General features: G+C 34.0%; 1 protein-coding gene across 9 annotated transcripts in view; it reads left to right on the plus strand.

Moving 5' to 3' along the window:
• The window catches only part of LOC124206118 (potassium voltage-gated channel protein Shaker-like), a 35291-nt gene extending 25647 nt beyond the window's left edge, over positions 1-9644 (plus strand). For 4 of the 9 annotated variants that reach the window (XM_046603767.1, XM_046603772.1, XM_046603771.1 and 1 more), the window contains exons 2-7: positions 542-668; positions 982-1247; positions 1382-2022; positions 4549-4678; positions 5516-5706; positions 6669-9644. In XM_046603767.1, coding sequence (XP_046459723.1) covers positions 542-668; positions 982-1247; positions 1382-2022; positions 4549-4678; positions 5516-5706; positions 6669-6841 — 1528 coding nt within the window. In that variant the 3' untranslated portion in view covers positions 6842-9644. Of the gene's footprint in view, positions 1-541; positions 669-981; positions 1248-1381; positions 2023-2523; positions 2654-4548; positions 4686-5515; positions 5707-6668 lie in introns of those variants that run through there. The other 5 variants (XM_046603768.1, XM_046603770.1, XM_046603776.1 and 2 more) reach the window with 4 other exon arrangements.
• The last annotated feature ends 5998 nt before the right edge of the window (positions 9645-15642 follow it).

Consider the following 15642-nt stretch of genomic DNA (forward strand, 5'->3'; position numbering starts at 1 on the left):
AACTTATTCTGTCTTAAATATTAAAATACAGAATATTACCGATAAAAAAGTTTTTCGTAAAAATTTTTTTAGGAAAATGATTTTTTCAAATAAACGGAAGATTATAATTAAATTTTGTGCAAGTAGTTATACACGTAATAAATAAATGTTAATATATAAATTTTTGAAATAAACTGAATGATTTGCCGTTACAAATAATATTATTTAGTAAAACTTTGAGCCTAACTTAGAAACACGAAAAAACGAAAAAAAACAAGAAATATCATTTCTGTTGTATTCTCGCGATTCACTAAAACTAAAAATTCACAAACAGTAAAATGTAAAAAGCAACAACAACAATAAAAAGACTTCCAAAATCGAAAACTCTTTGAGGTTTAACCACGCAATCGCATATATTTATTTAGTTGGAAATATTTAGAAGAAGAGAAAGAAATTTTTTCCAATATAGGAAAAAATTACGAATGTAAAAAAATATTTTGATGAAATGGAAATGTGAAAGAAATTAAACCACTGAACTGAAGAAATTATAAATTATATTCAGGTCTCTGCCCAAATTGGCAAGTCACGACGACGACGATGGACTTAACCCAAATGGCCAATTCCCAGGGGTTGGAACCTTTGAGCCCATTCCACATGACCACGATTTTTGTGAACGCGTCGTTATCAATGTGAGTAACTTGTTACAATTTAAAATTATTTCTTTGTGTTTTTCAGTAAGTCGATAACCTTTTCAAAATCAATAATTTCTGGAATTCCTTTAATCATATATTTTCTAGTACTATTTTTCCAATGAAGTAAAGAGTACTAAATTTCAAAGTGATTTACCATTTTTATACCTTTTCTTAATAAAATCAAAGTCAAACTTCAGATATTTTTTTAATTTGGATGGTTGCCTGAGTTCTGATTACTTCTGAATTACGTTTCCTGCATTTGTATTTTAAATTCTTCTACTTTTGGTGAAAATTTCCTGTATTGAAATAGGTGAGTGGACTAAGATTCGAAACCCAACTTCGTACTCTTAACCAGTTTCCTGAAACACTTTTGGGTGATCCTGCTCGACGGATTCGCTATTTTGATCCACTGAGGAACGAATATTTTTTCGATCGCAACCGGCCTTGTTTCGATGCTATTCTGTATTATTATCAGAGTGGTGGCAGATTGCGGAGACCTGTCAATGTTCCACTTGATGTTTTCTCCGAAGAAATCAAATTCTACGAACTTGGTGAAACAGCCATCAGTAAATTCAGGTAGAATTGAGCCAGTCGGCTGGAATTCTCGGCTTTTATCAAAATTTTATCACCATTTATTCCTTCAAAACTCCGATATAGATTAATGGTTATAGTTTTAATCTAATAAGCATGTCCTTTTTCGATTATTTTAGGGAGGACGAAGGCTTCATCAAAGAAGAGGAGAGACCACTACCAGAAAAAGAATGGAAAAGGAAAGTGTGGTTGCTTTTTGAATATCCGGAAAGTTCACAAGCTGCTCGTGTGGTAGCCATTATCTCCGTAGTGGTCATCCTCCTTTCGATTGTTATATTTTGCCTTGAAACTTTGCCGGAGTTCAAGCATTACAAACTTTTCAACGCCACCAACAATCGGACGCGAATCGAGGAGGACGAAGTGCCCGACTTCACAGACCCTTTCTTTCTCATCGAAACAATCTGCATAGTGTGGTTTACTTTTGAAATCATCGTGCGCATCATATGTTGTCCAAACCAACGAAACTTTTTTAAAGATATGATGAATGTTATCGACATAATGGCTATCATTCCTTACTTCATAACGTTGGCCACTGTCCTAGCAGAAGAAGAGGACATTGACGACGGTATTCAACGAGGGCCGCCTCAAGAGAGGAGTAGCAATCAGGCCATGTCATTGGCAATTCTTCGAGTCATCCGACTTGTTCGAGTGTTTCGAATTTTCAAACTCTCTCGCCACTCCAAGGGACTCCAGATTCTAGGTCGCACGCTCAAGGCCTCAATGAGAGAACTAGGACTTTTGATTTTTTTCTTATTTATAGGTAAGCAAATTGATTCTATAACAGTCTATATTTCAGGGATTATTGACAGAAATATAAATTTCTGTACATTTTACTGGAAATTTTCCACATTACATAGTCTAAATTTTTTAAATACTATATTAACTAACAATAGTTTTTCGCCAAATAAAAAGTTGCTAACTAACTATTTTAAGTAATTAGACATTCTGCTTATTTCGAGAATTAGAAAAATAGTATTTACTTATGCGTTTCGTTAAAGATACGGATTATTTCAGAAAACAAAAAAAACGCTTCATTTTGAGGAATATCTACGCACACAAACAAACATAAATACGGGTAGCATTGTATGTAAATTTCGTTGATTCCTGTTTCCAGATTTCCAGATCCCCATAATTTCGGAGCAAATTTGTGGGTCTTTAAAATGATCACGGTTTAAAAAATGAGGTTGCTCTTACCCAAACTAGACTACCCTACAATTTTATTTTGGTTGTTTTCGTTGTTGCTTACGGTGTATATTGCCAGGTGTTATATTATTTTCGAGTGCCGTCTACTTTGCTGAGGCGGGCTCGGAATATTCCTACTTCAAATCCATCCCGGACGCATTTTGGTGGGCTGTGGTTACCATGACCACCGTCGGTTACGGGGATATGAGGTATTTCCAGCAGTGTAATATTTACACTCTCATCGACTCAAGCCAATACGAGTTCTTTTATAATATTTTTAACGAATCAACAAACATGCTCTGTTGGTTCGTTTATTTTTCAGTTTGTAATTTCTTTCACTGAATCGTTTTTTCTTCGCAAAAAATAATTTTCGTCATCCCGATGTGTCTAGTGTACTACTTTATTCAATCTTCTATTTGGTTCAATTTATCGATCGTCAAAATGTTCGTTGTGTAGATGTTTTTGGATAGTTGAGCACACCGCAGCAGCTCGTGCGTCTGTGTCAACCTTTTCATTGTTTCTTGCTTTGTTCGTCGTCCACACATACCGAGGCCTCTTCGTCATCTTTCGTGTTCTTTTTCTCTACTCGTCTTTCGACTCTTCATATCCCTTTCCTTCACCACACAAATCTAATTAATAGACAAAGAGAAGAATCTGGTTCGCGTAGCTTTGTTTTAAGTTAATTTATTGTCGTAGGTTAGATAATTCGGCCAAGGAGTTGACAAATATGATTGTTGCTTTGCAATCTGGTGTTCAAATGTTAAATCAGTTCTTCTGATTGACGAAGTATAATAATAATTCATATTGTCATGTAGCTCTAATGAATGACGGACCAAAACTGTAACGTAATTATCGCCAAACGTTGTCAACTCCTAAACTGTTGCAATTTATCTAGCTAGATTACATCCAGAAGAAGGATTATTTGCAATTGTTTTAGTCTTGTTAGCTGGCACATCGACTTTTACTTTTTACTAGGCCTACCTTTTTTTACATTTCCCCCTCAAATTGTTTTTATAAAAAGTTCAATATTTGAGTATAAGTATTTTAGTGTGCTATTTTTTGTGGCAATATTGCTATTCTTTTAGTGTAGGCGTACTATTAAAGTTTTTGTCACACATTTGAGTGGACCGCTATAATAAAACAATCTTTGATTGATTGAAGTTATTTTTAAGGAAATGTTTTGGGTCCAAAAGTTGGCAATTGGTGTTGAAATAAGTTGTCCCATTCTTCTGTATTTTTTTCTACTGACTAATTTCATACTTACGTCAAAGTAAGATATTTCTTAAAACGAATTGGATAGTTTTAACATTTTAAACCCGCGGCACCGGGTACTTTTTTCTGTTTATTTATAAATTATGTATTCCAAACAACTTTTAGATAAAAATAGATAGACTAGATTACAGTACAGTATATGTTAAAGAAATAAAATCGTAAGAAATTTCAAAGAAAATTCATGGATACCTTCAATGCAAAGGCAGGACAAAAATTAAAACTAAAATTGAAAATGAAACCTTTAGTAGCGCAAGTTCACCAATTTATACTGTATAGAGAGCGTTCATATGTATTTAGATTTGTGTTCATTTTGAGTAAAAATCTTTGTCGTTGTAGAACTATGAATCAATCAAGTTTGTTGTTTGCTTTAGAGAACACAGACATTGATCCGTTGATCACCGGTGGATTTTTAGTCGTCAATGTTTAAGAAGTTATATCCTTTTGAGAAATACTAGAGAATTCGAAAGAAAATTAGAAATCATACAGTACAGCTTATTGGTACTTTACTAATTGAATCCGTTTGTCAGTAAGCAAAGAAAGAATTTCAAAATACTAAGGGAAATAATCCAAGTGTCTGTAGCAAGTTTAAGATTTATATTAAAGCATCTATGTTTTGCTGTTTAAAGTTTATTATTTTTTAAATATTTTATCTTCTAGAAGACTGTTGGTAGATAGAAATGACTGATTCACTTTTGATAACTGATTGCCGCTCAAATTGATTGTGAGGAGTTGTTAAGTTAATTTGCATCTCATAATACTATATGGCATTAGACATAGATTCCAACAAACTACAAAGGATTACTTTGACCCGAAACTCCGCCTCATTTTGCAGGCGTAATATTATTTTCAAGTGCCGTCTATTTTGCCGAGGCTGGCTCGGAGGTATCCCACTTCAAATCCATCCCGGATGCTTTCTGGTGGGCCGTAGTCACGATGACCACCGTCGGCTATGGTGACATGACGTACGATGTACTTGCCTGCCCTTCAATTTCTTTCTCCTTTTTCATCCCTTTCCTTCAACTTATCTGCATTGACCAGCTTGGTGTATTTCATCTATGTCTTAATATCTTTTATCTTTTTCAGTTTTGTCCTTTTTCTTTTTCAATTCTCTATTAACATGAACCCTTATTATTTGGTGTGCATCAAGGGAACTTCGCTAAGTTATCCTATTCACACCAGCTTTTCTGAATATTTATTGGCAAACAATGCCTGCTACGGACTTTTGCTGTATTTCCTGATTTTTTTAATACTATCTACAACGTAATAGTACCACCTATTATTTAGTCACCGTACCCAGAGAAATCTTTAATAAAGTATTGGTAATGAAATTAGATTTATTTTCCTGAATCATGTCAATTTCATAGCAATTGTAAAATTTGCTGGTTAGAATTAGATTTCCTTTCCTTGGTGAGGGAATACATTGTTTTCGTTGCTCTGCATGTTTCATGGCTTGTTGTATTGCATTATTATTCGTCTGCATTTTTCTTCTTGCTAGTACATAACAAATAATCGTCGAAAAGGGAAAGAAGAATACGACGATAATGAAGTGTTTCATTCGCTTGGAGAGTAAACCAAATATTAAATGTGAAACGTATGATAGACAGTTTTTCAACACGATTCCTTGATTTGAAATAGACAATTCCTCAAATTAAACTTTTTCGGTTTCACAAATTTTTGAGTTGCTTCCCATTCAAATTAAGCTTCACTTTATAACTGTGTATGATATTCGATATTTCCTAGTGAAAATCTTTGACTATTAATGTGCGTTTTTTTTGTTTGATTGGTGAAATCCTTAACAGGCCAGTGGGAGTATGGGGGAAAATCGTGGGCTCACTTTGCGCAATTGCTGGTGTGCTTACCATAGCCCTTCCCGTACCTGTGATTGTCTCAAACTTCAATTATTTTTACCACCGAGAGACAGATCAAGAAGAAATGCAATCACAAAACTTCAATCATGTCACCAGCTGTCCTTACCTTCCTGGTACTTTAGGTATGTTTTTTATTGTTTGTTTGCTTTTTCTGAAAATTTTGGCCATTACATTAACTTAATGTAATAAGCATTCAACCATTAGTGGGGTTGTGTTTGTTAAAAGAACAAACCATCACATTAAATTTAGAACAGAAGTCAGACCAACTCAATTCGAAAATTTTAACAATTTGGCATAATGGCATGATTAACGATTTAAGAAAAAAAACCATTTAATTGCAAAGATTATGTGCTCTTATTTTTATTCTTGTTTATTATTTGAACGACAAGTTAAAAAAAAAACAACACGAATTTACTGTTACAATTGCCACATCAGACAACGGGGTGATTTTGAATATTTCAGAATATTAAATTTTTCTTTTCAAATTCTCATCCCCTTCGTAGAAGGAGTTTGCAATATCGATTTAAAACTGAATGAAAAACGACTGAATACACCATAAAATATTCAGTCAAATACCTGTTTCATAAAAACAGATCGTAAGGATTTAAACCGATAAGATTAAATCAAATTGATAGAATGTACCCTACGGAATAGGACAGAAACATTAGTATGAGGAGTTTTTAAGAAGTAATTTTACTTCGGTGTTATGGGAGAGCAACTTCATATCATTCTATCATTCAGCTAACTACTCTTGCGCTATTTACCAAAATTTTGGAAAAGTCAAATTCAAATTCGAATCAACCATAGTTGACCAAACAGGGGATGTATGACTGCTTCGGTGTGTGAATCGTCTATGTAAGCGGTATGATACAATTACATGAATGTCTGAACCTCACTGGACCTCACATCACAGGTGGTCAAATCAATCAAATGCACAGTGGAAAAGTTAGGATTTTCTTCTCTTGATCGGAAAATAATTTTTATTAAATGCGAAGTTACTTTTTAAATGTTATTCATATCAGCATTGCTTTAATGAATACTATTTCAGTACATTAACTAATTTTTATTTTTCTATTTACGGCAGGCCATTCGCGTAACAAGAGAGATTCATTATCCGATTCTGGGGGTTCAGATATTATGGACTTGGAGGAAGGCTTGCTGCTAGAGACGCCACTGACCAAGAAACAAAACTGCAGCACCCGATATAATAACAACATCAGTAACACCAATGTTTTTACAGTTGAGACGGATGTTTGATTATCGCAACTAAGTGACGTACCATCCTCTTTGTTCGGTGTAATTTTCTCACAACGAGTTAGCTGGTACACTGTTATTCAGTGGAACCAGATTTTTAGTTGTGCATCTCTAGTCTTCCGGTCCTGAAGAAGTGAAACTATACAACCAGAAAGATTTTAATCTTTCATCAAGATATCTTTTATCTTGCAATGTCAAATACCACTATAGAATGAAAAATAGGAAGAAATGCAAACGAATCCTAACATTAGTTGCCCTACACGCCTTCATTACTGCGCCAAGCCACAAAATTTAGTCATGATACTATCTTTGAAGAAGATACTTTGGTCACTTATAGCGCTTGAATAGATGGGAAACAAGCAAAATTGAGACTTTTGTTATTCAAATACTGGTAGTTCGTTGAACGCCATGAAGATGGAAAACTTTATGGTGAAGTCTGGAGACATTTGTCACACACGGAACCACGGAAGTTGTTAAAGCAATACTTAATAGCACTCTAAATGAAATTCAAGTCCTAATATAACTCGTTTTTATATTTTCTTGAAAGTTCTTTTGCTATTTTAGCATCTCTATTTTTAAATCTTCTGCTGGAATTTGATCTTTGAGAAATTAGTTAGGTCTACTATTGTTCCTCAGCTTTGTCTTTTTCTAGTGATTGTGACCACATTGTTCTTATTATAGAATTGGTCAAATTAGTTGTGGTCTAAAGAATCTTCAATTAGATGTGAAAGTCGCCGACCGATTTGTTTTTATTTTGTTGTTTGTCTTACTACACATGAGGCATACAACATAGAACTAAAATCCAATTAAATAACAATGAAAATAATGTTTTGAAATCGATAATTTCCTTACACAAATCCAAGCTAATTTGACATTTGTCGGTTATTTTACAATCAGTACAAATGCCGTCCATTCAATGATCACGAAAAAACGAGGATTTCTTTTAAAAAACTCGAAGTATCTCACTAACCGCAATGTTGTGAAGAGTGAAGGATCAGGGCATCTGGCTTACATTCACCTTAGATAAAACACTTCATAGTAAGAAAGGATATTTAATAATCTTAAACAGAATTGATAATGGAGCAGGGTATATCTAATAAAATGAAATCTGCTAAAAGAAGAAAACTTTAAAACCCATGGAAAAGTCAAGCGATGTAAATATTACGAATTTGGAGTGTATGCTGTATTTCCGGTGCCTTATGTCTTAATGCTTTGTCCTAATGACAGCAAAAAAAGACTATCGAAAAAACGTTTGTAATAGTGATAGACCATTAATGCGATTTATGAGAAAACTTTTTGCACCTATATTTGTTATCACCTTTACTACATTTACTAGAATGCGACTTGCATGATTATCCCTCTGGAAACCATTTTCTATTAAGCTTTGAATCTTGAATAAGGTAATTGATGTATGTATAGTTACAAAAGGTAACTTATTTTGTGTGATCTTGAAACCCTACATTTACATTCAGATGTAAGTCATTAACGGGGTACATTTGTTTATCTTAACCCAACAGCACAATATTGGTTGTTTGGTGCAATATAGTTTTTTCATTCTTTTTCGTAGTTAGATTATTGACATACAAAGTAAATTAGTACACTTTACAAATAGTTTTTTTCTTGTTTGGAATTTTTCAATCGCTAATGCATCTTTCGTCTGTATACGTCTAACCTCTATATCTTCTTCTATCCATTATAAAATTCTTCGACGTTATCCCTCTTTCTACCTCTCTCTTAAACAATATTTAGCTGTTGATCTAAGTCTATCTGTATACCTAGCATTTTCGTGTTGCAATCGTATATCTTAAACGTTACTGGTATTAGTATTTCGATGCTCTATATGGTTCTACTCCATTTTACATCGTAGCATTGATACCAAGTAAATTTCTTCTTGCTATCTTTTCTTCTGCTCTCTTCATTCTTGTTACAGGCATTTCTTCTTACTATCTTTCCTTCCACCCTATACATCGTCACGATAGTGCTTTTTTGGTTGCAAACTTGTTCTTTATTTTTTAACTTGATCAATTGTTTTTCTTTCTAAAAACGGCGATTAATAACTCCATATATTTTAATTTTTATTTCTGTGTTGAATTTCACTTCTTATTATTATGTTTATATTCAATTTAAACACAATTCAACTTACCCTCTGATTTTATTATTATTATACTACAACAATACTAATAAGTAGCCTTTGGAAATGAATTCATCGGAATGAATGACAAAAGAAAATGATTGGTCCAAGAATAATCTTGACATATCATTTCCACGCTGTAAGCGGAAATTCGAACACGAAGTGGTATAATATTTTATAGAAAACTTTCAAATAGTTGATTTTATGAGCACATTCTGACACCTCCCAATTTGGTTTATCTTGTGTTTCATTGGTCTTCATCTACACAGTGTCATGGGGAATGTTATGTGGATGTTCTTGACAATCTAATGATATTGCCATGTAAAATAAATAATATTTGCTGTCGTATAGTTTGCAATCTTAGTTACACCTCACGAAACAATCCCTAACTTTTATCTCCCCACGCCGATGATCCATTGATACCCTGTAATTTAATTCATTTATCCATATCTTACGTGTTGTATTATATTAATGATCTGATTGACTTTCCGTTGAATTTCCTCCGATCCCAATCCAGTTTAAACTCAACAAATGCTCATCTTCAAGGTCTACGTGTTGTGCATTCATTGTTATACCATAAAATCCTTGAATACTCTTAGTACGTATATAGGTTGACCCAAATGTAACTGTACATTTTTATGATTATATTGAAATGAATTTCTGATTGATGAAGTATTTTATGACTCAGTTCTGCTTGAATGGCGGCTTTTATTTGGTCTTCAGTCGAAGGATACTCATAATAATAATTTTTAATTACTTCGTATATTTGCTGTGCATGTAAAGAAACAAATTATACACAACATGCATATACCTTTTTAAGAACGGAAAGGTGAAAACGCCAGTGTAACAAATTAAGGTTAAGAAATTATAAAGACCAAAGAATATTATCATTTGAATAGGTCTAAACAAAAAAAAGTATGCGAAATACAGTCACAGTTCATGGGTTTCTTGGGCAGAATTAAGATTAAAAACCATATGTTTAAGCGTGTTGACAGAACGTATACTGACATGTTGCCTTGTCTCTCTTTTTCTTGTTTTCTCTTTCCATTTCTAGCCAAAAAAGGAAACATTTAAGGGGGCTACAATTTTTTCCATAAGGGTTAGTTTTTTTTTTTGCTTGTTTAAGAAAAGTTTTAGAAAAGAGAAGAGAACCCATAAAAAATTGCAAAATTCAGGAATATCTTTTATTCATTCCTTTTTTTTCGTTCATCTCTTTATCTCATCCTGTAAATATGCAAATAGCTCAAGAAATAAATATAAAGTTAACATGTAATATCAAGGAAAAAGATTAAACGTGGATGAATTGAAGTGACGTGAAAAATTAAATGATTTGGAATTTTGGATGAATAACATCCCTAAACAAGTTCGGATTTAAGGGAACAATATTATTTTTTAATGTTCGTTTGTTACATTATAAGAAATATAACAAAGGCATTACACACATTCACACAACTTGGTTTAGTATTTGTAGAGGAGAAATCAGATTGGTGAAAATCGTATAAAGGATAAAAAATATTTTTTAAATTGAAAATCCAAAGAACATAGAATAAATAACACAGCACCTTAATCATATAAAAAATTACAACTAAATCGATGATTAAATTTGAGTAAACAGGGATTTCTTTCGGGGGAGTAATTTTGCAATGTTGATGATGTCGACTAAAAGTTTGGTTTCTCGCTTCTTCAGTTGATTACAAATTAAAAAATAATATGATAGGCCTATACATTTTTAAGGCAGAAAAATAGATACAAAAGGATTAGCGAGTCATCTGTAAAACCGACATGGCCCTAGTGGATACACAGTAACAAAGTTGGTGACGGCATTCATTATATGTGCCCTGGCACCAATATACATATATGTGTCAAAGAATGAATTATTGTTTTTATGAAGAAAACGCTAATTATTTTTGAATTATGAATAAAGTAACAAAAATGCCGACATAAAACAAGGATGTTTTATTTTCGGAAAATTAGTGTCGTTTCTATACGCCCCTTAAGTAAAAAAGGAAGCAGAGCGCCAGTGGTGTATAGAAACGACACGAATTTTCCGGCCTACGCCAGCTGATAGAGGTTGTAAACCGTAAATGAAGTCTTCTGCAGTCTCTTATTTCAGAAACTCGGGAAACGAATAAATCTGGGAAAATTCGAAAATAATTCAGATCATCATGAAAAACTCACAGTTAATTTATGAAAGGGTATTGTATACACGGTTTGAAAATAAAAATTCCTTCTGGAAAATTAAATATATAAAAAGCAATATGAAAAACAAGTTTGGCCCATAAGATAACACAGTGGGCGTCGGAGTGATCCGATACTTTTGGAGCCACTTTTAGAGGCCTAACCCATGAACGAAAAAATCTGAAAAAAATTCAGACAAAACATAAGAGATTAAATGACATAAATTCCAAGTTTTGTGAATTTATGTCATTTTTTCACTTTTTGCCACCCGAAAAACCAACTAGGAAAATACACGCCGCCTTATGGAACGGCGTGGGGTGATCCCATACTTATGGAGGAGACTGTATGTCAAAACTTGTAGAGCTATCAACACGCACAAGTGGGTTTTATGGCTTAGGGTGCAAGCAATTTTAAGAATTAAAAAAAATCTTCTTTTAAAAAATAACTGATTAATCAAAATGGGCTATGGGGACATAGCAATTCCCAATCCCAATCGGCTAAAACTAGTGCTGCGTAATGCACATCCTCACGTGTCTGTAACCATTACAACTGTAAAAATTATTTTTTTTCTCTGTATCCCAGCATTATTACAGTTCTGTTTTCATCCTGTAAAAATGAATACTGCTTTGGCTCTGTATTCCTGGTCTGCCTCCGGTCTGTTTTACCTTTTTCCCGTGTTGAAGTCACTTTCGTTTTTACAGTGCAAAACAATTCTGGCGCAGGTTTTGGACAGGTCTGTGATACAGTCTTTTGCCAAATGTTCTATGTGTCTCTTATCAAGCAGGATTAAGGTGACTGTTAAATAAATGGTAAATTTGACTTGGATTACAGTAGTGAATACCACATTTTATCATCTGGATGGACGATTATCACCTAAATGGGTATAAAACTATGTTATTGGTGTGGGGCTGATCTCAGGTTTGGGCTTGTGACTAGAGGAGAGCGGAGTTGAACCGAACGCGGGTTTGACCAGACAAATTAAATAACTCTTAAGAATTATTTTAGATTTACCCCAAAAATACTGGACGTTAGTATTATATTACCGAAGCCGTGCACTTTTTGGTATCTGTCGGTGGTTCTGGCTTCAAGATATTTACATTTAACTTAACTTACTAAAATATTGATCTTTGCTTTTTTGGATTTTGTAAAGATTAGTTTACACATTATAATAAAAACTTTGCCAGCAATTCTACATTCAATTGCGTAATTTTTTCGTAAAGAAAATGAAAATTGATTTATTCGTTATTTTGTTATAATTTTTTGGTATAGGGGTGGGTTAGTCGGGATACTTTTGGTTTGGTATGCTACGAATAAGGCGCACTGTCGTGCGTCACGGTTGGCATCCTAGTGGTGCAGTACCATGAAGGCGGAACAGCCGCTTCGGTCCCAAACAGACTCATCCCATAGAAGGAGTGAAAAACATCTATATTGATATTTTTAGTCACTAGGACCTACACAATAGTGAAAGGAGTGACAAAAGCGAGAATAGGACGTAGAATCAGGGAAAGGATAGGGGAGACTGGAGTATACCGGGACACCGGGTCAAAAGGGACAGTGGGGGGAAAAATAGTAGATGTTCATAAAATTTAAATTTTTTTAAATATGTTATTTAAATACGTGGCATGAAATTTGGTTGAGTTTTGTCAATAACTGCATGAGTTATTGACAAAACTAAAAAAACGGTTTTTTTTTTGAAATTTTTGTCTCCGCCATTTTATGTTTATAGAAACAAATAAACGATAATGGCATGTAAATGTAGTATGGAAATGAAGCTGAATCATTTCTTGATCGTTAGAAACAAAAATTAGAATTTTAGATCAATAAGTTTAGACAGTATTAACTTTTTAAAAAAAGTGTCTAAACCGGGAAATCGGGACAGCTGTTTTTGGCTAATTTGGGACAGTTACGGACCAATCAGCGTACAGCATTTTTAAGAGGCTCGATTTCCTGACCTAGCAACGCAGGATGTCCTACTGCTCAATAAGGAATTTTGTTTACATAAGAAAAAAGGTTCATTAACAAAATAATCAAATTGAAACATTTATAAACTCAAAGAGTCTATGCAGTGGAACACTTTTTCAATTTTTTTCAATTTTATTAATGAATTTTAAGGCGAAAACGGAGGACGTCCCTCACCACCCACCCCAGTGTCCTCACTTACCCCCAAAAATAGGCTCCTCCCATAAATCTGAGTAAACTTTAAAGGTCTTTTATGGGGAAATGGTTTATTATAAATTATACAAAAAATATGAGGGGTACATTACAATAGGGAATACATAAAAAAATTTTTTTAAAGAAATTAAATGATTAGTTGGGGAGATATAGGGGGCAAACGAAAAACGTCCCGTTTTACTCCAGTCTCCCCTATAAGACAAAATAAGGGATATAAGGTGAAATAAAAAAATGACAAGCGGGAGAATAAGGCAAAGAATATGATTTGAGGGAAGATAAGCGATCCATTGAGGGACAGAGGAAGAATACGGGGAACATACGAAAAACGCATTGAAGGGATTTCTTGAACAAATACTCATAGAGAAGATGTCATGTTTAAATCCACTACGACATGAAAAAGCAAAGTTTTCAGCTTTACATGCCTTTTAATAACATGACCTTTTTAAAACAATTAATTCTTCGCATAATATAAAATTTTGAAAGTAAAAAATAACAGAATTTTACATTAAATTGGTTTTTTTGAAAAAAATTGCATTCGGATTTTTTAGCAGGGGACTGTATGTATTTGCACCACAGAGATATACATTCAGTGCGTATTTTCAATGTTACCCTTATTCTTCCTCCCTCCCTTAATGTACCGCTGCTTTTCCCTCTTGATGCCCTATTCGTTCCTTATTCTACTGCTTATCCCTTCCGCTATTCTACCTCCTATTTTCTCACTTGTCCTACCTCCTATTCTCTCCCTTTTTCGTTATTCTACCTCATATTCTCCCTCTTAGAGGTTTTCTCCAATTCTGGTCATTCTCGGATTGGTTTTGCAGTGTGACGAATTTTCTCAAGTAGGATATCCATCGGTAACATTTTTTTTTTTTTTTTTCGAAAGAACATTGTTAAAAGTGAGCTTGTCTAAATTATGGAAACGAAACTTCTAAAACGGAAGGCTAAAACATGGAATTCGACCGACAACTCTGGAATTCGCTGAATGGTGCTATATAAGCTATATGTCATTTCCAATTGTTTTACTACACTAAAATACGTAAATACATTAACATTACCGAATATGTAAGGAAAAATTATCTCTCTAAAGCTCATAAATAACAATTTCTTGCGAATAAATAAATCCAGGGGAACTTCTTTCACAAGTATAGCACTAAATAAATTATATACAGTAACTACCCAATTAAGATTGCCGACAGTCGAATAAAGTAATTTGGCTACTTTGGTTTTCTTGTACAGGACGGGAAACACGGCTATGAGGGCATAGCTTATTAAGGCTTTGAAAAAAGAGAATTGATCGTTAGCTCAATAAAATCAAGTGTGGTTTACACCACCATTCCATATGAAAGATCAGTTTAATTTTGATTTAAAAATGGCGAATTTAAATTATTTCTAAGACATGTCCTTGCCTAGTGTCTATTGGGGTGGTCTTCCTCGAAATCCCAGCCTCAGCTTCTGGGAACGGGGTGACCATCCCAACAGCTTAAAGGCAAAGAGGGGAAAATGTTGTTATTGCCGCCACTATGTGGCTTATGAAAGCCAACTTGGCCAAAAACTGAAGAAATGTTTCAGATTTTTTCCGAAATTTTTATTGCTGTAATCTTGGCTCAGAAGCCAAATATTGCAAAAGGCTTGAAGAGGTGGGCTATCCCATGATTTTGGTAAAAGTAGAATATTTTTAAGTGGGATGGTTAATAAGAAAGCTAAAGTAAAAATTCGGAAAAAAATTCTAATTTTAGCTACCCCCCCCCCATACTTTTTCGTCAATATACCAAAAACTAAAATAGCTAGATGATTGCGATTTTTACCAACCGACGAAAATTTTTTAATCAAACCTATATATTTAATGTAATTTTGTTTGAATGGCTTAGGAAACGAGTCATCTCGATGATTATAATGATGCTGCATATCTTGTGTCTTTAGCGATCTTGCGAAAGGAAATTTAATAAAATCATGACGTTTGTCAAAAGACTGCGATCATGGGTGGAATCTATTGGTTGTTCAATGTTTGGTGGGCACAAGTTCCGGAGCACGAATAACCCTGTCTTGGTGAGAAATGGGTTTGAACATCTGAAGTATATTAGTAACATTTCGTTGCCATTAGGATAGTGAGCAAAATGATCTCGGTCATCTTTTCTCGCTAGGTTTGTGGGACGGTGTATGGACCTTATTCTTGCCTTTTGCCTTTTTCGTAAGGAAGGTGACGCAGTCGTGCAAGGTAATTCTCAAAGAAGTTCTCGGAAGAGAGGATATCTTCAGAGAAACAAATCATTCCACAACGGGATGTACCCGGATGAACCATGGGCAAAGGTAACGTATTTCAGAT

Source organism: Daphnia pulex, chromosome 10 (genome assembly GCF_021134715.1).
Source record: "Daphnia pulex isolate KAP4 chromosome 10, ASM2113471v1".
Classification (NCBI taxonomy): Eukaryota; Metazoa; Arthropoda; class Branchiopoda; order Diplostraca; family Daphniidae; genus Daphnia; species Daphnia pulex.